The following is a 23146-nucleotide window of genomic DNA, read 5'->3' as shown; positions in this document are numbered from 1 at the left end:
ATATATAGTTCTTCTATGTGTATTTTTTTCTGTCACTTAATTAGGTACATGTCTCATACACAGAACACTGTGGGGATTTTCTTTCATCCCGTCCATTCTATCTCTTTATCCTAATTCAGACTAGGCCATTTATGCATTCATCAAGATTTGCACTGTTCGGGCGCCTGGGTGGCTCAGTCGTTAAGCGTCTGCCTTCCGCTCAGGTCACAGTCCCAGGGTCCTGGGATCAAACCCCACATCGGGCTCCCTGCTGGGCGGGAAGCCTGCTTCTCCCTCTCCCGCTCCCCCTGCTTGTGTTCCCTCTCTCGCTCTCTCTCTGTTGAAAAATAAATCAAATCTAAAAAAAAAAAAAAAAAAAAAGATTTGCATTGTTCTTAGTAATCTATACTTGATAAAGCACAATGGAAATCAGGTCACTTTTTTTGTTTTTTTTTAAGTGATTCATTGCAAAAAGCAGGTTTGGTGAAAGGGTTCACATATTAACACCAAAAGGAAAAGTGAGGTCAGCCAAGAAAGTGGTTTCTGAGGCCAGAGAAACAGTGCAGAGGAGGGAAGAGCTCCCAAGAACAGTTTATTTTTAATCTCAAGCTGTCAATAAAGAGAGTCATATAACTTCTAATCAGAATCTGTCAATTCTTATTTCTTTTTTTCTCATTCCACAATGCCATCACTTTCACAGAGGCTCACCTTATTAACCTGCACCATTTGACATTTTAACACATTTTCCTATAAGAAATCATTGCAGACCCCAAGCATCAGCTTACAGTAGCTTTCAGGAACCTTCACACCTTCAAAATGGGGATTTTTGAGTCCTACAGTGTCAGTCCTCTGAAGAGAAGACCTGCATCTCTGTCAACCTTTGGCAGCCCAGACAAAGCCTGGGACATACTCTGTGCTTAATAAGTGCTGATTAGAATTAAATTTAATCACTGTTACTCACAAAGAACGCTTTTCATTTCCCAATACATTCCTTAGCTCATCTCACAGATACTTAAGTTTCCTCAACATACTCTGGTATGTTTTTATATGAAGTTCAATCAATACATAAGGTAACCATACATTTCAGTGTCTCCTGGGGAGGAATATCCACATATATATACTCATATATCATATATGATAAATGTTCATATATCATACATGAACTGGCTTTTATATCATATCTCACCTCTGTGACTCATCACATTTGTGGAAAACAAAGGTCTCATTGCATCACTAAGAACACAAGATAAAAGTACTTTCAAATTGTTGCTTACATTGGAATGGAAGTAGTGAGACTCTAAAGAAATGACTTTTAACTTTCAATAAATCTTATGGAACCTACACATGTAAGCGCTCTTATCCAGGGAAAATAATCTATTTAAGATGCTATACAAAATATTTATATGTTGCTATCATTTTCAAGAATCATTTTGGAGTGACTTTCATAGCCATTTCATAAATCATAAGAAAAACCATATTTTAGAGTGTCTTCTTGCACAAAAATCTTTATTACCCATCTCAATGACTCACTCTAGTCTCTAGACATGGCTATAAACACTTTCCAAACATTTTTAAAAATAAAATCTACCCTCAAAGAAAGAACATGTGTTCCCACTGAGGATATTCAAAAGAATTCATCATAGGACTTCAAGTCACCACTGTGTGAGAGATTCTAAAATATACTCTGAAGAACAGGAACATAAAACCCCAAGATGAATTCTACGGGATTCTACACATCACATGAACTCCTCTAAGGTGAGGCTGCATATAAACGATAGTGTGTGGTGAGAAGGCTACATTAATTGTTCAGGAATGGCATTTTTTGCTCACAATAACTGTCACAGTTATCGGGGCACCTGGCTCAGTCGGTTAAGCATCTGCCTTCGGCTCAGGTCCTTATCCCAGAGTCCTGGGATCAAGCCCCAAATCAGGCTCCCTGTTCAGTGGGGAGTCTGCGTTCTCTCTCTCTCAAATAAATAAAATCGTAAAAAATAATAACAATAACTAACAGTACCAAGGCTCCTTCTCTGATCTCACGACCCGATTCACATGAAAAATCATGTACTATTCATAATATAGAAATGCAGTTTCCTAGAAGACAGCACTGCATTCCGATCAAGGAAAAGATTAACAAACTTCTTGGGATGTTACTTACATCAACAAGCTGATTGACTCCACTTGCTGTTTTCGCCAGTGTGACAAGGTCCTCTTGCATTTTATCCACCCATGACTTGATGCTGCAGAAATCGGAGGAGAATGTTCCATCAGATCTCTGGCACATTGAAGCCACACACATACTATATTTGTGCTCTAGACAATTCATTAAGCTGCCTCCCCAAGTCTCTCTTCCCCCTCCAAGTTCCTACTATGTCCACCCTCTCAACCCACTTCAAATTACAAAACCAATGAACCTTCAGTGGTCCACTTCTTAGGATGCCGAGATCCCACCAAAAAAAAAAAAAAGAAAAAGAAAATGACATAGATGTCTTGTCCCATATAAGGGTACATGTTTCCTTAATTTTTATGAGAATTCTATTAATAATTAGTTACTAAATAGAATATTCTAAACTAAACTTTACCCTTTAGCTTATAATTCTTCTTAATATAATACAAAGCGTATGCTACATACAGAATATTTTAAAAAAAGAAAACATAAGTATTTTTAAATTTCTCATGATTCCATTACCCAGAGATAACCACTGTGAATATTTTGATGTATTCCATCAAATATTTTGATATATTCTAGTCTTTTAAAATTCTTTCACATGGGCGCCTGGGTGGCTCAGTTGGTTGGGCGACTGCCTTCGGCTCAGGTCATGATCCTGGAGTCCCTGGATCGAGTCCCGCATCGGGATCCCTGCTCAGCAGGGAGTCTGCTTCTCCCTCTGACCCTCCCGACCCTCCCCCCTCTCATGCTCTCTCTCTGTCTCTCTCTCTCAAATAAATAAAATCTTTAAAAAAAAAAATTAAAATTCTTTCACATGGTTGAAAGCCTATTACGTTAAATTCACATCTCTGTTTGCTTTAGGTCATATGATAAATACTCTCCCATGCCATTACAAATATTTCATAAACATTGATTTTAATGGCCACTTAATTTTCCATTATCTCTACATCTCATAATATATTTGGCCATCCTTTTTTGTTAAAAGACAGGGTTTCATCAGCTTTAATGACTACAAATTACACAGCAACAAATAGTGAATAAAGCTTAAAAGAATTTCATTTCCTTAGCTAGACTCTTAGATTTGGAATTCTTGGATCAAGGCTGATGTTTTAAAGGAATGGTTTTGAACACTGAAATCACGATTGAAAGATTTCAGTTCAAATTTTTTTTATGTATATATTTCAGATTAATGAAATGGGGATCTTATAATACAAGTTACAGATGTCAGGACATTTTAGAAAAACTTAAATCAATGGTCTTACTTTTTCCTGGCATTAAAGACATTACCAAACAGCACACAATGTTCCCTACTCAAATCAATATAGTTTGCAATCCCTTCATATATTATATTTATTCATCCTTATTTGTAAAAAGATATACAATGTGTATTCTTTTCTGCCCATGCAAATATAAGAAAACACTAGTTAGAATGACAGGAAATGACTTATATTTGAATTTGAACTTCTCTCTACATATATACGACATGTGTATCTCCCCACTGCTTATTTATCCTACCTCTTCAAATTTTATTAGTACCATGTGTTCCCCCGCCTTTAAGAGACCACATCTAAGAGTGGTTTTGAAAAGTGCTGTTCTGGGGCGCCTGGGTGGCTCAGTCGTTAAGCGTCTGCCTTTGGCTCAGGTCATGATCCCAGGGTCCTGGGATCGAGTCCCACATCGGGCTCCCTGCTCGGCAGGGGGCCTGCTTCTCCCTCTCCCACTCCCCCTGCTTGTGTTCCTGCTCTCACTATCTCTCTCTCTGTCAAATAAAAAAAAGAAAAGAAAAGAAAAGTGCTGTTCTGAAAAATAACTATGTATTTCGTAAGTGTTCCATCATGAGATTTAACTGCGTTTGTCTTTCTTTTCCTTGGATAGATAAGAATTCCAATAGAACGACAATGTTACCAACTTTTCGTCAGATACATTTAAATGTAACAGAATAAAAAAAATAAATGTAGGGGAAAAAAGCATAATGTTAAAAAGGGATTTTTTTTTTAAGATTTTATTTATTTATTTGACAGAGAGATACACAACGAGAAAGGGAACAGAGCAGGGGGAGTGGGAGAGGGAGAAGCAGGCTTCCCGCTGAGCAGGGAGCCCGATGCGGGACTCGATCCCAGGACCCTGAGATCATGACCTGAGCTGAAGGCCGACACTTAACGACTGAGCCACCCAGGCACCCCTAAAAAAGGGATTTAAATGAGGTGCAGGTGAACATACAAAAAATAATAAACTGGTAAAGAGGAACAAGGAAAACTGAAAGGCAGTCACAAGAAAAGGATGAAATGCTTTTAAGAAAAACACAGTGGCTTGACTCACACGTGAAGTGAACTAGTTAACAAATAAAATACATAAAATCTGGGGATACTTTCACATGAATGAAAATAAGGAAGAATATTTATTGAACCATGCTGTACGAATATGATCTTAAAAGGTAAATATCAAGAAATAAAACAATAGGGCGCCTGGGTGGCTCAGTTGGTTGAGCGACTGCCTTCGGCTCAGGTCATGATCCTGGAGTCCCGGGATCGAGTCCCACATCGGGCTCCCTGCTCAGCGGGGGGTCTGCTTCTCCCTCTGACCCTCTTCTCTCTCGAGCTCTCTGTCTCCCATTCTCTCTCTCAAATAAATAAATAAAATCTTAAAAAAAAAAAAAGAAAACAATAAATACATGGGAAGAGGGTGTGGAAAGAAATGTATAGAACCATTAAAATGAAGGCTGTAAACCACATTATTCTAATACTATACTTCCTCCTGTTTATAAGCTGGTGCATATTGTAGGGGCCAAGGGCAGGCCACCAAGATGGGCCCAAGATGGACCACTTTGGCATGAACATTATTTTGAGTCAAAGGCAATCAAAATCCAATAGATTCAGGAAAAGCTCTTTACCTCCCCCTCAACTGCCTACTCATATAAGGAAGACAGCTATGAACAGAGATTCTTCTTTACCTAAGAAACTTCTCTCTCTAATAGGGAACCTCTATTTTAGAGCCATCTCCCCTCACCTCCGTGCTAATGGTCTCTCTCCCCTCGGTATCCTCAGACTCCACTCCTCTCCTTAGCTCATATAAGTCTCATGCTGCCTAAACATCTTTGGAATTTCCATGTCTGTGTGGATTCCCCACAGGTATGCTATTAAATTTGATTTTCTCCAGTTAATATGTCTCATGTCAATGTGATTCTTAATTGAGCCAGAAGGAGCTTGAATGGCAGGATGAATCCTTCTTCCCTGATAATCCATTTGAAAAATACTATAAATACAAACTAGTACTCGTATTACTGTTATTAGATAAATATAAACGTGCTCCATTTTTACGTTCAGAACAATAAATTACAGTAGGGAGCAGGCAGGAGAAAAGAGCACCGACACCAATTTTTTTAAGATTTTATTTATTTGAGAGAGAGTGCATAAGCACGGGGTGCAGGGCACAGAGGGAGAAGCAGACTCCCCACTGAGCAAGGAGCCCGAAGCAGGACTCGATCCCAGGACCCCGAGATCATGACCTGAGCCGAAGGCAGACACTTAACCAACTGAGCCACCCAGGTGCCCCCGACACCATTTTCTAATTCACATCAGTAACTCTCCAAGCAGTTACTGAACAAGTCCTAAGACCCAGAGAAAATAAATCAGCTCTTCTTAAATATAATTCCCTGGGCTTGGAATATACCTGGGTTTGGAGTCCTCACTGACAAATAGTAAGAAGTGTTATATATCCCTTTAGTTAAGAAACTGAGCGACAAAGAATATATATATGTAAAAAAAAAAAAAACAAAAAACAAAAGAAACAAAACTTAACTCATGCCTGAATTCTGATTTATGCTAAAGTGATCGAAAATGTGCATTCTAACTTGACACCTGAGTGTACTGTCACTGCCAATGTTCATCGAGTTTAACCGGTTTTGGCTGAAAGCAATGGAGGACCTATCCAGTCCCCTTGCCCCCACTGACAAGCTGTCAAGAACACTTTAGGGAAGCAAGGATAATTTTTCAAAGATACAGGGTGTTACCTGGTTTTCCTAAAATTTGTAAGTACTATGCCTGTCAAACCTGGAATGAGAAGATTACAATGGCCACGAAATAGGCAAAGATCCCATTTGTCACGAAAGTGAAAAATTACACAAGGTAAAACACTCATAGGTGCAGTCTTTTTCTTTCCGGGTCTTTCTCTTTCTGGGTAAACTGTCAAGCACATATGTATAATCGCTAAGCCCTATTTTACTAAATATCCCCAGAAGGTACTATGAAATTTTGGAGAAAATCATAGAGGATATATCCTTTTCACGTAATAAGAAACTAACACAGCACTCCCTAAGGAAGAATTTGTTGTTTGCTCTGTTAACCCATTCAACAGATACTAAAAACTGCAGATGCAGTAATGAAAGATATATGCCTTACAACGTGGTTGGTCTTGAAACCTGATCTGGCAGGAAGAAGGCAAAGAGAACAAAAACATGGTGGTGTAGGGGAGGAAAGTTTTTTTTTCTACCCTTCTAAGTTCTTAACTTAGATAATACTTGGATAGTAGAAGTCTCCTATAACAAAAGGCAGATTAAGAAAGGAAGAGCCTACACATTTATTTAATACACATTTTACATGACACAAGAACCTTTATAAGGAAATGAAGACCAAAAAAATGGTTAAACCAGAGTGTTCTTTGCTAATCTGATAAAGAGTAGAAAGTCGGGAAAGATATCATAGAGCCAAGAGTATGAACTAACTGTAGTAAACTAGGGGGAACTTCACAAAGCGTATTCATTCAGATTCTTCTCTCCGTCCCTTGTCTTCAGAGATAAGGATGTTCCTTTCATCCGGGTTTAGGGGAAGCAACTTTCATATGAGGGGAAGGTCAGAAAGTCCTTCTTGCACACACCACTTCTCAAACTCCTTCAGCTTAAAATATTCAGTATCATATTGTGGGGTAGTGTGTCCTGAATCCCATGAGTGGGATACATTTCAGGACCAACAGAGAATCACTTAAGAGTTTATTAGGCAGTAGGGTAGGGAGGTAGATAGAGAAGGCTTTCTGGACTAGTAGGTACTTGAAGTGAGATTTGAAAGACAAGTGGAATTTGACAAAATTGAGAAGGCAAGTAAGGAAGAACGAAGGCAGAGGGAATACAAGACATGGCGTATGCAGCAACTACAAGTAGCCCGAGTGGGCGGAGTCCAGGTTGGTTCAACAAATGGCATCGAACGGGAGCAGGCATGGCAGGGACACATTTCAAGCAGACAGATGGGCCAGACCAAAGGTCTTAAATAACATTCTGAGGTATTTAGATTGTGTTCCCAAATAATGGAGAGATCATGGAAAATGACGTTAGAGAGTAACAAGATCAATTAAGTATACATAAACATGATGAAACCATTTTTTTCTCACAGCCAAGTGGATGGTGGCTCAGAGGGAAAATGAAAAATAAGAAGGGAAGGTCTAGATAAGTAAGAAATGAGGAGGATTAAAACCAGCTCAATAGTAGTAAGAGGAAAGAGAAAAGTGGAGGAGAGGCCCAGTATAAGAAACTATGAGCTCAACAAAAAATCTGAAGTATGGACAACAGGCTTCCATGTACTACTGGATATAGAGAGTGAATGGAGAAAGGATTTTGGGATGACTCATGGAGTTCTTCACTTAAACAATGATAGGACATTTTGATATAGAAAGCACGGCAGAAAGAACAATTTAGAGGGACATTAGTGTGTTTCTCTGGTTTAATTAGACATGTTTCTGAGAGATCCATGTGTAGATATGCAGTAGGCAATTGAATATACCTGGGTTTGGAGTCCTCAGAAGTTCCAATAAGAATATAAAGATTTGGTGTTTACAATGTATATAAAGGACATAGGTAAATCAATGTATGACTCCCAAAGGACAGTGTACAGGAGGAAGGAAATACCTAGTACTAGAACTCTGGAAAATAAAGTTTAAAGAAGAGACAGAGGATCTGAGTAGTGGCAAAAGGGAAAGGAATCCAAGAACAGTGGTATCAGAAAACCCAGAGAAGGGAAAAATTTCCAGAGGGAGGATGTAGTTATGGAGTCATCAAATAAGGTGGGAGAAATTTATCCAATCCTTATGTGTAAGGAGAATGACAGAAATGGTGTGGAATCTAAAAAAGAATGAAGAACAAAGGTACTTATTTTTCTTTTTTTAGATTTTTATTTATTTATTTGAAAGAGAAAGAGAGAGAGCAGAAGCAGCAGTAAGGGCAGAGGGAGAGGGAGTGGGGCAAGCAGACTCCCCACTGAGCAGGGAGCCCAACAGAGGGCTCAATCCCAGGACCCCAAGATCATGAGCTAAGCCAAGTCAGACGCTTCACCAACTGAGCCACCCAGGCACCCCAATTTTTCTTTTTTAATAGAAGAGATTTAGGCATGTTTCCATGTACAAGGAGAACAGCAGGTATAAAAGGAGACACTGAAGATTCAGGAGAGAACACGTAATGTATCGACAGAGCAAGGTTCTTCAGAAGCTCTAGATTAGGCTTGTTCTTGCTCAACCCCTGTATTCCAAACATGAGGGTGGAGAATGAGTGAAGAAATAAGCATAACCCAGGAGGAGCCTAATCCATGACTAGAAGGATACCTGTTCCATAGAGATTGGAGGGAAAATGTAAAAGCTTTTGGGTAAATGGAAGTAACCAGAGCAACTTGATCAAAAAGCTGAGACAGTTCTACTTATTGGTGTCTATTTCTTTTGTAATAAAAGAGACAGTCATCTGTTCAGAGACAAGCAGCAGGTATTAAGGTAGGGTAGCTGGAAAGAAAGTTGGAGATTTAAAAAGAGCATTAGCCAGAGGGTATTTAAAGATGGGCCCTAGACTGGAGGTCAGCATTTTTTCTGGTACTAATCAGCATAAATGTGTGAATGTCTTCACCATCGATCTCTTGACTGGAGAGGGAAACATGAGAGAAAAAAAGGCATTCAGATGAATATGGGGCAGATATCAGCATGTAGGAAAGAAGGATAAGGAAAAGTGAATTCAAGGGCCTGGAAATTTCAAGCTCTCTATGCATTCTAAATAATGGAGACAACCAAAAACCTCATTAAAATGTTACAGTATTGTATTAATAAGGCTTATTTCCCAGTCACCAACCAACCTAACACATTTCCATGTGTGCTGACTGTCCCTTTCCATGTTCTGCATTTGCTCTCTAACCTCTCCCTGAAATTAACCCTCCACCTCCATTGTGATGGAATAAATTCCACAAGTACTGCAATATCACCTTTCACAACCTCCCACACTAAAAATTTTCTCCTCTATCCACTAAATCCAAAAGCCTTTTAACTGTGCTTTGTGCTTATTCTTCTGTACACTTTCCAGATTAGATGGATACAGTTTTATTCTCTTTCACCACTGAATCCTCAATATTTTTTATTACAGTGCCTTGTATACAGTAGGTAAACAGGTACTTATTGAATACATAGAAAAATGTGTTGGAATGAAATATAATTGCATTATTGTGTGTTTAAGAAGCACAGTTATCTTTATTTAAGTAGAGAAAGTGATTGACTTACCAAATTTCTTCTTCTCTCCACAATCCACATCAGAAAAAATGAACTGCTGGACCTATGCATCTATAAAAAGCACCCACTTTTCAACAAGGGGCAAATTTTCAAAATACGACTTACTATTATAAGGGGATTATTAAATCTCTAAAGTGAACACAGTCTTTCAAGTGTATAATGAATGTCATAGAAAAAAAAAAAAAAAGGTCTTGTAATCCTTCTCTGCCCCTACAATAACTCAGAGTCAACTAGCAGTTTATGTTTCCAACTGATGATGTCTGCAGACTCAGGGTAAATTGGAGTATTCACTATGAGATCTCTATATACTGAGACAAATATTTTGTTGAATAATTAGGATAATCTCTTGTATCCTGGACTTCATTTTAAGGTGCAGAAAGAGCCCAAATTTTTAAAAGCAAATATATAAGATATTCAAGTTTTCACTAAATTTGAAAGAAAAATACTTGCCATGGAATTAATACTGTTCCTTTTGAGATCGGATTTGCCTCTTACACAGCTTTCCAAAGGGTAGTGTATAGTTCAGGAAACTCTTTATTTAAGGAAAAAAAATGGTAATCCATTTCATTTTGCATGCATTTGGGGAACATCAAATTCAGAACAGCACAAATTACACCCTGTTTAATCTACTGTAAAGTGTAATGGTTGAGTACAAAGTGTCAAGTCTACATAGTTATCTGTTTAATTGTTTTAAATGCTACAGAGAGAATTTGCCTTTTTACTGGTTGGAACAATGGAGCCAAAGTGATAGCTAAGAATTGTTATAATAGGTCCTACCAAGACTAACTGTCCTTCCTTGCTATATTTGATGTGGTGAGTCCTCTAGAAAAGAGAAGGATGTGTATGAACCCACTGCTATTAGCACGGAGAGAGGAGTAAAACAGACCTCTTTCTTCCACACCCTCCTTGAATTATCACACTAGCAATTATCATAGAGACTAAAGCAAAGGAGGAACAGGAGATACACAGGGGAAGGGGAAGGGAGGGGGTTACAATAAGCAGCAGGAGAGGGAGAAGAAGTCTGCACCCTTTAAGGCCCTTGTCCTAAGCATTCTCGGCCTATGTCACTATTCTTACAAAATAATTTTATTTTTAACCCAAGGAAATAAGAGACATAGTTATACCCCATGGACCTGGGAAAAAATTAGAATATCACAAGATCTGACAATCTGACCACTTCTGTTGTGTTGATATATGTAAAGAGCTTATTCATAAATTTGAAGTACTAAGATCACATATTTCAAAAGTGTTCTACTTGCTATAAATATCCCATCAATGCCACACTGCTTTTTGTTATGTAATAAATCACCCACACTGTTCCTGTAGTTGGATAAATATAAGTAAGCCAAAGATGTAGATAGCCCAGACAAACTATTTTGCTAAATAGGCATTTCTTATAATGTAGATAACTATATCATTAACTACTTCTTTTTTTTTTTTTGGTGCAAAAGGAGTGTTTGATATCTGCATTAAATCTAGGATTGTTTGTGAGATGGGTGTTATGCCAGGAATGTTAGTTCCTGAAATTATTCTCAATTGAAACCATTTTCAATAACACTACTGCTCTGTTTTTAGAAAGCTATTTAGACTTGTGAAATACTTTAGTATTCCATTTTTATCTAGAGTCAATCCTGTAAGAAATGCAGAAAGCGATGTGAACGAACTAATCACAGTGGAAAGGTAAAAGTCCTTGAGAGTAGGAAAAAAGGGGGGGGTTATCAATAAAATCAGATTTTAAGCTGTTCATGTTCCTCTGCCTTCATTTTCTGTTGGCCTTTTGCTGCTCCTGTGTGTGTGTGTGTGTGTGTGTGTTAAATCTGTGTCATAAATACACACACTCACTCCTCCTTCTCAAAGATCAAAGATTCTTCATACCTACTTCTTATACCATCCTGGATTGATTTTTGTTTTATCCAAGAATGTTTTCATTGTTTCTTTAGTGAATACTAATATTTTGCCTCAGCTCTAGCAATTTGCTTCCAGCTTCCAGGACAACAAACGAGCGATACACTTCAGGGCTGATATGAATGTAGTTCCATGGTTTACAAGAGGGGGAAAGGTTCTCCTATGAGGGATCTGTGCCCTTGAGGCCCTGAGAGCTTTGTCTTTTATCCTTCCGCACCCCAGTGAGTTACAACCTCCAGCTCATCCCTCTAGCCTGGTGCCAATGGATGTGTCCCACATGGGCCACACAATCTGCTGCTAGTGTTTCTATAAAACAAAATGAGCTGAATTTCTATTTGCTTAGTACAAAACCTCCATGCATTTTATTGACGATCTTCCCTTCCATTGTTTATCTGTATCTTTTTCAGTCACTGCAGGTTGTTCCCAAAATTTATTTTAGCCTCATTCAAGGATGTGAATATTATATAATGTCCTGATAAAAATGTCCTCATTTCCTTTCTTCTCTGAATTATGAACAGTGCATTCCTAATATTTCCAATACTACCAAATACTCAGGTGCTTATTATATTTGGATTCTAAATGGCCAATCCATTTCCCCATATGGATCAATACCTGCAGTCAAGCCAGTTTAGCTGCCTCACAAACATGGCAGTTTTGTCATGTTAGGTAATCACGTTTCCCACTCACCTGAAATTACCTAAGTCCCTTCAGCTCCCAAAAATCATCCTTCAAGTCTGCTTAGATCCTACTTCTGGGTGATCCAAGTCCTCAAAGCCTCAGAAATTGTTCTTTTCCCTACGTTTCTAAGATTTATATAGACTGTCCTACAAAATGTCACCCATTCTGATAAAGGTCTTATGTTAGTATTATTTTTCTCCAGCAATACTTGATTTCAGGGAGTGGATAGGCCACAGCCTACAGTTCTGTATTCTGAGAATATCTAACACAGTTCTACACATACAGTAGGCACTCAGTGGGTAGTAGATAATATCTATTGAGCACCTAAGTGTGAGGAGCTGTTCTAAACATGTCATGTGAACATCCTCTCATTCTTACAAAAATCTATTGAAGAAGTACTGTGTCCTACTTTACAGATAAGGAAACTGAGGCATAGGGAGGTTAAATTACTTGCCCAAGATCAAAGAGTTAGTAAATGACAAAGTGGAGCAATTGGCCCTAAGAAGTCAACAGAGCAGGGGCGCCTGGGTGGCTCAGTCAGCTAAGAGTCTGCCTTCAGTTCAGGTCATGATCCCAGGGTCCCCTGCTCAGCGGGAACCTGCTTCTCCCTCTCCCTCCTGCTCCCCCTAGCTTGTGCTCTCTCTCTCTCTCTCTCTCTCTCTCTCTCTCAGTCTGCTCTCTTGCTCTCTCAAATAAATAAATTAATTAAAAAAAAAAAAAGAAGCCAACAGAGCATACTATTTTAATAAGTGCTAATTGACAGGGTCGCCTGAAACTTGGCTTGGCTCTCATCATTAAACCACCAGATAGGAGTCCTCAAGTCTTCTCTCACCAGAACTTACAATGTCTCATGTCTTTTATTTTACAGACGGTCAGAGCCCTGGGTTCTAAGTTCGCTTCACTGATGTAAGGAGAAAAAATGGCAATTACAGAAGTCTTATTTTTACATGGCAAGAGAAAAGGGAATTAGGAAATGAGGATTTAAATAATTGAGAAAACCCAAATATTTTTTTCCTTAAAAAAACTTTGTGGAGGGGCACCCGGGTGGCTCAGCTGGTTGAGTGTCTGACTCTTGATTTTGGCTCAGGTCATGATCTCAGGGTCATGAGATCGAGCCCGGGGTTGGGCTCTGCACTCAGCAGGGAGTCTGCTTGAGATCCTCTCCCTCTCCCCCATCCCTCTCTCTTTCTCTCACTCTCTCAAAATGAGTAAATAAAATCTTAAAAAAAATTCTGTGGAAATATGCACATGATTACTGAAATGCTACGATTTTTCCTCACATTAAGTTGTTAAGTTTTCATTCATATTATCAAATACACAAGCACTATTTGTTTTATTTACAAAACCATAAACTGCTCTGCTTTCATTAAGAGCACAGTATCGTCGGTATTAGGGACACAGCCACTGACTCTCCTATTATTCACAACATGCACACAGACTTGACATCAAGTAGCAGGTTAGATGTAGAGTCAGCCCTGCTATGTTTCTAAATAGAAAATATTCTCAAGGCAACATTAAATCCTTCAAATATGAACGGAAGATATGACTTTCAGCTGGCCTTCACTGTCTTCATAATGAAGGTTCAGATACACAAACAAATAAAAGAATGTAAAAGCCTAGGCCCAGACTGACTCATGCGGCCCTCCTTTTAAAGATAGCCCATAGTATAATTTGTCTGACAGCTATTCCAGGACAGAGTTTATTTAACAACGAAAGAGCTGTCAATGCAAATTTATTAACCTGCAAGTGCGAAAAACGAGAGCTCTCCTTCTGAAGACCATCAGAAAGGAACATGGTACGGGTAGCCTACCCCCAACTTTTTTTTCCTTTACCATTAGGCACAGAAATTCTGGAAAAAAATCAGAATGAAACCTTCAAATTTGAAGTGGTAAATATCATTTCGGCTCAGAAAATACAGTACAGTTTAATTGCTCTCAACATTTTTGTCCCCACAGACACGTGGTTCTCTTTGACCCTCTTTGCCTGAGCAACACATTTACTGCCCTTGCTCCTCTCTGATGGTCTGAGCACAGTGAGCATGCCCAGCACAAGACTGCTGCTTGGGGAGGTACCAGAACCAGCTCTCCTTCCTGACCTGCTGAATAGAAACACAGAGCTAAACTAGTTGTCTTAATCAAATTGTTTTTCTCCATTAACGCCATGAAATTCACAGTGAGAATTGTTGCTTAAACATGAATTTATGCCTATCGATTGGTGAAAAGGTTAACAATTTTTAGCACTATCTAATAACTCCTTGCAAAGAATATAAACCATTGGTGAAAGGCCTATATAAATTATCAGAGGAATACAAGAAAAGAAATTATTTCTAGTTTCTTGGTCACAATTTCAAACATTTTTTTTTATTTGAATTAAGTTTTTCAAATTATGTAATGCATGTAATACTTGGTGATGTTTAAGTTACGGTATTATCAAATTATGGCCTTTTAAGTACTGTATGTGAAAAAAAATAACTGTAAGTCAAGGCAATTAAATAGAAAAACTTATCAGGGAGAAAAAGCACTTTATGGAGCTAAATCCAATTGAAACTTCTATGTCATAGCCAGTAAATTAAAAAAAAAAAAAATGCTGTGAAGCATGATTCACATTCGTACAACTACCTAGAAGGCCTTTTTAAACCCATACTTAGAACGTGAATTTTCTAGTTAAAATAAATCTTCATTATCAGATAATTTGCTATTACTAATCAAAAAAAAGGCAATAAAAAAATCAGCCCTGGGTATATTTTCCCCTTCAGGAAGCAAATAACATGATGATTTCTGGTACTTAAATTATTCATATAAAATATAAAATAAATAGTTCATAATACACTGGTCAATCTCCTTATAGAAAGTCCTAGTGTTGTTGTGTGTATCTTCCACATTGGGAATAACTCTTCTGCAATTAGAAGGAAAGACTTAAACATGGATCCCATTCAGTCATCTAAGAAACAGTGGCAAGCATGTCACAAACCCTAGTAAACGGAGGACAGCGTTTGGTAAGATGGCATACCCCTGTAACCCATCGTCTTTATGAAATATGAAGGTATCATGGAGCAGCCACTAACATGAATCAAACATCAACATTCAGAATGAATTGTTGCAGAATTCTAATTTTTTTTTTTTTTTTTTTAACAGCCAATCTGTCACTGTTCTGGGGCTCTGTTCAGAGCACATCCCAATGTGAATTTCAACAAGCAGTTTTAAAATGGACCACCCCGGGGCACCTGGGTGGCTCAGTTGGTTGGGCGGCTGCCTTCGGCTCAGGTCATGATCCTGGAGTCCCTGGATGGAGTCCCTCATCGGGCTCCCTGCTCGGCGGGGAGCCTGCTTCTCCCTCTGACCCTCCCCCCTCTCATGTGCTCTCTGTCTCTCTCATTCTCTCTGTCTCAAATAAATGAATAAAATCTTTTAAAAAAAAGGGGGGGGGGCGCCTGGGTGGCTCAGATGGTTAAGCATCTGCCTTCAGCTCAGGTCATGATCCCAGGGTCCTGGGATCGAGTCCCGCATCAGGCTCCCTGCTAGGCGGGGAGCCTGCTTCTCTCCCTCTGCCTCTGCCTCTCTCTCTCTCTGACTTTCATGAATAAATTAAAAAAAAAAAAAAATGGACCACCCCGTATTGTAATGTGGAAATCTAAAGATTTCTAAAGCCAGATGTGTGAATCATATGTGATTCAGCGGCCTCCCACAGGTTTGACAGCCCACAGTATCTCTCTCCAAATGCTCCTTCTGCATAAGAGAGGCTGAATGGACTCCTCTTATTGCTATTCAGAAAATACAAAAGGGTTTGAGCGTTGGCGATAATCTGTTAGAATTCACACTACCTGTTGTAGGTCACTTGTAGTAATAGAAGGAAAAAAAGTCCGCTGGAAAATCTCTTGCTGTCTGGCAAGCTGTCTTTTCCACTATCTCTGGTGTATCTCTCCAAGGTCCGGATCATCCTCGCCTATCTCTTGATCACATCAGGGAGATGGTAGCCTCATTGGAATTGACATCACCTTGGAACACCTTGCAACTAAATCTCTAACTGCAGTTATTTATCCAATGACTGCAGGTAATAAACATTATTTTCAGTTCTAGTAAGTGCAGAAGAAGGAAACTTCTTGGTCTTGCTGTCCAGTTTCCTACTTAATGGAAGCTGCCCATATATATTACCCATGAAAAATTATCATGCCAACTATCCCAAATACTTTCTGTGATAGGCATTTATCACCTTACTAACAACCTTGTTATTTGGAGGAAAAACTATTAGAAAGTTCTTCTGAGGCAAAAGAAACTGTGGTATATCTATCTTATAAACTATTAGGTAATCATCTAAATAAGATTTAGTTTTGGGGCTCCTGGGTGGCTCAGTCAGTTAAGCATCTGCCTTCGGCTTGGGTCATGATCCCAGGGTCCTGGGATCGAGCCCCACATCAGGCTCCCTGCTCAGTGGGGAGTCTGCTTCTCCCTCTCCCTCTGCCTGCCACTCCCCATGCTTGTGCTCTCTCTCTGTCAAATAAATAAATAAAATCTTAAAAGAAAAAAAAATTCAGTTTTTATATACATTCTACATGGCTTGATTCTTTAATGATGATTATTGATTTAGAATTTACAACTAAAATTATAAAAATTTCAGAAAAAAATTAAAAGTGTCTTTAGACATCCAATTCCTAATGCCTAGCCAAAGGAAAATGGATACACCGGACTTAATTGTGGCCATATGACTGCCATTTTTATTTGCCTTTATACTTAGATTTAAACAGAATGAAAGGGGTGAATAAAAATATATGGATATCATTAACAAAATAAGAATTTATATCTCCTCCCTGTTATTAAGAGAAAAGCAACCATCAACAACTAAGGGCAAACAGGTGATAATGATTAATAAACTCCATGTAAGTTTAATAGAAACATCTTTCTGACCAAGTGGTAAGTTCTAGGACCTGGGTTTGGGGTTTAGGAGTAGACTGAGTCTGCCATCCACCCAGGTTCTTTGGACTAGGTATGTAAGGAGGATCCAGTAGCTCATGTCCAAAAGCAAAGCTGGAGCCAAGAATCAGAGTAGCCCACAGCCATAATGGTTTAAAGGGGCTGTGCAGAAAGAAGGCAGAGCTCTGGGAAGAAAAGAGCAACTGGAGACAAGGACACAGCAAATTCCAAAAAGAGAGTAGGTAACTTCAGAATAATGGATCAGAAAAGTATCCCATGAATTTCATGAAGTGATTAAGGACCTATCAATAGAGTCCCTGCTTTCATGTCTCCCTCTGGATACAAAAGGAGCTACTAAAAGCCCAAACTGGTTAAGAGAAGTGGCTATGAAGTTTTGTTTAAAGACCTCCACTCTCTATATATCATTTCTTACTCTGAAATCAATCCCATGCATGTCATGCAAAATGCTACCACAGTGTGAAATTAATTTGGTCTTCCCATTTCTTTAAGACAACTGAAGTTAAAGAAGTAAATAAAATAATTTTCTTTATGTTAACACTGGGGCTCCAATTACAACATTATAAAAACAACCAAACTGTCCATTGATGAATGAATGGATAAAGAAGTTGTAGTATACATATAAAATGGAATATCATTCAGCCATACAAAAAATGAGAAAGTTCTGCCATTTGCAACAACATGGCTGGATGTTGAAGACATTACACTATGTAAAATAAGTCAGACAAAGAAAGACAAATACTGGGGTGCCTGGGTGGCTCAGTTGGTTAAGCGACTGCCTTCGGCTCAGGTCATGATCCTGGAGTCCCGGGATCGAGTCCCATATCGGGCTCCTTGCTCAGCAGGGGGTCTGCTTCTCCCTCTGACCCTCCCCCCCTCTCATGTGCTCTCTCTCTCATTCTCTCTCTCAAATAAATAAATAAAATCTTAAAAAAAAAAAAAAGACAAATATTGTATGATCTCATTTATATGTGGGACCTAAAAACAACAACAACAAAAAACCAAACCCATAGAAAAAGAGATCAAACTTGTGGGTACTGGAGGCAAAGGCTGGGGTGGGGAGGGCGTGGACTGGAGGAAGGTGGCCAAAAGGTACAAATTTCCAGTGGAGATGAATAAGTACAAGGCCTGTAACGTACTCCACAATGACTACAGCTAACACTGCTGTATGATATATAGGAAAGTTTTCAAGAGAGTAGATCCTAAGAGTTCTCACCATAAGGAGAAAAAAAAATTTCCCTCTTTTTCTTTCTTTTTTTGGTATCTATATGACAGGATGGATGTTAGCTGAACCTACTGTGGTAATCATTTCTCAATATATATGAATCCAACCATCATGCAGTATGCCTTAAACTCTTACAGTGATATAGGTCAATTATCTCTCAACAAAACTGGGGAGAAAAATTAGAACCTTATTCCTGAATCTCTCAATCAGATTGCTCCTGCTAGATTTTTCAGAAATCACTTTGGATAAATTCAATAACAGGGTGTATACTCTCCATCTGAAGAAAACACCTCTGTCAGGATTGTGGATAAAGGTGTTCTGATTTCCATCCAAGGGGGTCGTGTTCTCTAGGTTTACTCTTCTGATTTAACAGAAGGGGCGGTTTGTGAAATGAATGGGCAGACAAGAAAATTAAAGGAAGAGACTCCATGGTGCCCATCACAATATCTTTCCTTTTCATTAGAGAAATCCAGAGGAGTGAACAGCGCTGGGAAGCCCAGGGGAAATAACATGCTCCTGATTAACCAACTCTCCCTGAATCTGTAACACAGCCACCTGGTAGCAGATAAGATTAAAGGAAGGAAAATGAAACTGAAGAAATTGAAAGAGATTCAATGGACCCAAAGGAAAAAAAGAAATCAAGAGAAGGAATGAGGAAGAGGGACACATGGAGTTGGGAGGAGTGGAACAGAGAGCAGAAAAATAAAGACCAGAAATAAAAGCACATTTAAAAAAATGAATGTGAAATTTCTTTTTATTAAAAAGATGAAAATTTAGCACATTTGAAAAAAAAAATGACTCATCACCAAAAACTTTAGACAATGCACTATATATTATTGTTCAAATAATCATTGCAACTTTTCAGATATGCAATTAGCAGTCCTAGAGACTCAAATGATATATAGCCTTTAATCCAAATATGATGGAACATACGGTTGCGTTGGTCTATTTCACAGAGAACAGGGAAGGCAAATCTCTTAGAAGACTTTTTTTTATTTGTAAGAATACTTTTTGTTTAAATTTAATTTATTGTTAAGAAAGGTAATGTTCATTGATCTTTATGGCTCAAATATAAGCTTTTCAGTGTGGATGAGGGATGTGAATAACATTGATTCTCGCTATACAGATCAATGACAGATCAGTAAATGAATGGTGATTTATTTATAGCAGTCAATAGGTTGGCTCCCTGCAATGGAGTTCACATTTGCGCATCTCTAAATTTTAGCCACTCTTATATTTAAACATTTCCACAAAAGACACAATTTTAATGATTTCATTGCAGCAAATACTGAAGAGCCATAGAATATGCTATTTCTAAATCTTGGGCAGCCATCTTTCACATTCTCTTCATGAGTTTCTATGTGGCTAATAAGGAGAGGTTTGATGAAGGGCTGAAATTATATTATTTGATTTGCATAACCCTATTTTCTGTTCAACACAGTGGATGACACAAGAATTGGGTCATCAAGCTACTATGGGGAGGAGATTTTGGTTGTTTCGTACAAACCTAACTGGGGGTTTCTTTACTCCTTAATATTTCAGCTAATGAACCAGAGAAAACTTTAGCACTCAGACTCAATGAAGGGAAAATGAACCCAAATGAGAAATAACTCCTGAGCCAACCATCCTCATAGACCACTCATTGTCACAGCACAGATATACAGCCCCATGCACTCACTAACATTTTGGTAAGAAGAAATTAGGATCGGGGTGCCTGGGTGGCTCAGTCGTTAAGCGTCTGCCTTCAGCTCAGGTCATGGTCCCAGGGTCCTGGGATCGAGGCCCGCATCGGGCTCCCTGCTCGGCGGGAAGCCTGCTTCTCCCTCTCCCACTCCCCCTGCTTGTGTTCCCTCTCTTGCTGTGTCTCTCTCTGTCAAATAAATAAAATCTTCAAAAAAAAAAAAAGAGAAGAAATTAGGATCTTGATCTTGCCACTCTATGTAGAACGTGACACCATCACTGAATAGCATGTTCTTGCCTGCTGTTTCTTCTGCCTACCATGTTTTTCCTCCATGTCTTCTCATTTCTTCTCATCCCTTTAAGCCCCATGACAAATGTCACCACCTTACAGACACACTCCTAGCCACACCAGCTAAATCATTCACTTTGTCCTGCCTCCTGTCCTTAACATCAGGTATTTATGGTTTCTTCAGGACACTCAGAGTCTTGCAATTATTATATTTACTTGTTTTCAATCTCTTTCCTCTTATAGAATGTAAACAATCTAAGAGGAGATCTTTCTTATCTGAAATCAAAAGCACTTAGCTTTGCTGGGATAAAATACTTGCCCAGTAAAATATTAATTAAATAAATAAATGTACAACTCTTTAGGGGAAAGCACAGAGAACAGTGAAATTGCGATATCTGCATTTATGTGTGAGGCATGGTAAACAAGGCTTCCACTGAAGCATGGTTGTAAATCCAAAAACTCGGCTTTTGTTTTTTCTTAATGGAATGGAGAAGAATGGGTAAAAATATTCTTGGCTGACACACAGAACATGAAGTTTGTATTAAAGTTATGTGCAAAAAAATCTACCTTTCAAATTCTGAATTTTCATACAAAATGTCCATTAAATTTTTTCAGGACCTTTTGGAATGAGAAAAGTAAAAGAAACGTTGTTTACTATAACAAAAATTAGAAAATTCAACAGGGATGAAGCCAATGCATCAGCAACTGCTGATAAATCAGAGAGTAACAATTTCTGGGCACTGTCCACCTCTACCAGCTTTGATCCAGGGATACAAACCACTAGCAATTTGCTCAGCTACCTAGACTTCAACTGCTGTGATTATGGGAACACACCACATCACTTGCAGAAACTTCGACCCAAGGGATTGCAGAGTTATCTCCCTATGAAGCTAAAGTATTGGCATACTAAGGTAAATATTTAGATTCTTCAGAGAAAAGCAGCTACACAAATTGTGTGGAATTACACAAAGGTTACCTCTTAACACTGTATGGCTTTGCCGATTGTTAAAATTACTTTTTAAAGCTCATGAAGTTCTATGAAGAAGGAAAAAAATGACTCCATAGCTGATTTCTCATTCAAAGTCAAAAGGAGATTCTGAAATTAAAGTGCAAATAGAATCTCTCTATTTCTGCATTTTTAGACTGTAAGCAAATCAATGGACCATTTTACTTTAAATTGTTAGAAAATATTAATTCCAAGAAATATGCAATTTTACATATTTTACATTATGATTTAATCGAGTCTCAATTTTCTAGATAGCTGCTAAGGGACTGCATTCCCTCTGTTATTAAACACTAATAACAAAAACAAAACAGTAAAGCCCTGAGAATATGTTACTCATAATCGCCAGATCCTATCATTTTACTCCCTGTTCAGAAATTTCCAGGTATATCACAGTCAGTTACATTTTAATGTTTTACGGAGCTTCCAAGAACTAGCACTTTCTGTATTTCCAATCTTATCTTCTATCGATACTTTCTTTTCTTTTGCCGAACATAACAAGGATCCTTGTATCAGTCTTACTCCAAAATTACATGAATTCATCTTAAGATCATTTTGTATAAAAATCCAGAAATCTGAAATAATTTGAGTACAGGATGTTAATAACAACATCACATACTGGTTTTTTGTTTTTTGTTTTTTTCCCTAATGTACAAGTTCTCCACACTGTGTTCTCTCTGCTGGAAATACCTCTTCCTTGAAATCTTCCACCTAGAAAATGTCCATTCATCCTTTAAGTCTAAATTCAAATATTTACTTCTCAGTAAATCTCTCCAGGATCCTGTACAATTTACTTACAATATCAAAAGGGTGTTGTATTTCGTAGTAATTGTTTGTTTGTCAAGCTCTCCATTCAACTTTTAGCTTTATGGTGACAATGAGAGTGACTAGGGTTTGACACACAGGAGGAATTCGCTAACCGTTGAGTAAGTTAATATTAACGCTGTTACATGCAAAACTCTTTGTCATCTCTTCCTTTCCATCTCACGGTCACTGCTTTGAAGGACTTTTTCATCTAGTGTACCGGCTACTGCAAGACTGGCCTGCTAACTGAACAATCTGACTCTAGCTTCCTCTGCCTCCAATACTCCCATAATTATTGTTTCAGAGCAAATATAAATGATCTTTTGAAATAACATTATTTTTTCTGATTATAAATTAATATGTACACATTAAATAAATTTTGAGAAAGAGCAAAAGTTATCCCACTACTAAAACAAGGCCCCCCAAAAAAGACTATAAACTGATCTCACCTATAAACATAAGCAAAAACACCTCTATAAAATACTGATTAACCAAATCAAAGAGAAAATTTTTAAAAAACAATAATAATGCACCATGACCATAGAACATTTATTCCAGGAAGAAACAGATGTTTCAACATTAGGATATTTTTAGTAATAGGAAATAAAGAAAATCAACCTAACATACAAGGACTCCTTAAGAAGTACAAGATAGACACATCAATTCCACAGAATACACAGCAGTTAGAAGACTGAATAGAAAAATGAAGGAACAACAAAATAATTAATGGAAAGATCCCAAGATCTTCAGTGGAAAAGCAAGTCATAATAATGCATAGAGTATGAACTTATCAATATGTACATGCAGATAAATAAATATTTTATTCTGTAGGCATTCATACAAGAAGTTACACGAACAGTGGACATGATTGGAAAGACACCGACCAAAGTGGTACCAGTGGAACAGGTAGTGGGAGCAGGGAGATGAGTCCTAAGAAGTGGCCTCTATAGTTTATTTCGTACGCATT

The 23146-nt window shown here is 38.2% G+C and overlaps 1 protein-coding gene across 10 annotated transcripts in view; it reads right to left on the bottom strand.

The window, feature by feature from the left end:
- CACNA2D1 (calcium voltage-gated channel auxiliary subunit alpha2delta 1) overlaps positions 1 to 23146 on the bottom strand; it is a 507273-nt gene that overhangs the window by 413473 nt on the left and 70654 nt on the right. For all 10 annotated transcript variants that reach the window (XR_010406552.1, XM_064575355.1, XM_064575347.1 and 7 more), the window contains exon 2: positions 2135 to 2216. Coding sequence is in view for 9 of the 10 variants with exons in the window: in XM_064575355.1 (XP_064431425.1) it covers positions 2135 to 2216 (82 nt within the window). In the remaining variant the exon portion in view is untranslated. The remainder of the gene's footprint in view (positions 1 to 2134; positions 2217 to 23146) is intronic.

This window comes from Mirounga angustirostris, unplaced genomic scaffold, assembly GCF_029215605.1.
Source record: "Mirounga angustirostris isolate CCGP_5_RB_7025 unplaced genomic scaffold, mMirAng1.0.hap1 SCAF_12, whole genome shotgun sequence".
In the NCBI taxonomy this organism is placed as follows: Eukaryota; Metazoa; Chordata; class Mammalia; order Carnivora; family Phocidae; genus Mirounga; species Mirounga angustirostris.
This window is presented reverse-complemented; position numbering and strand designations above follow the sequence as displayed.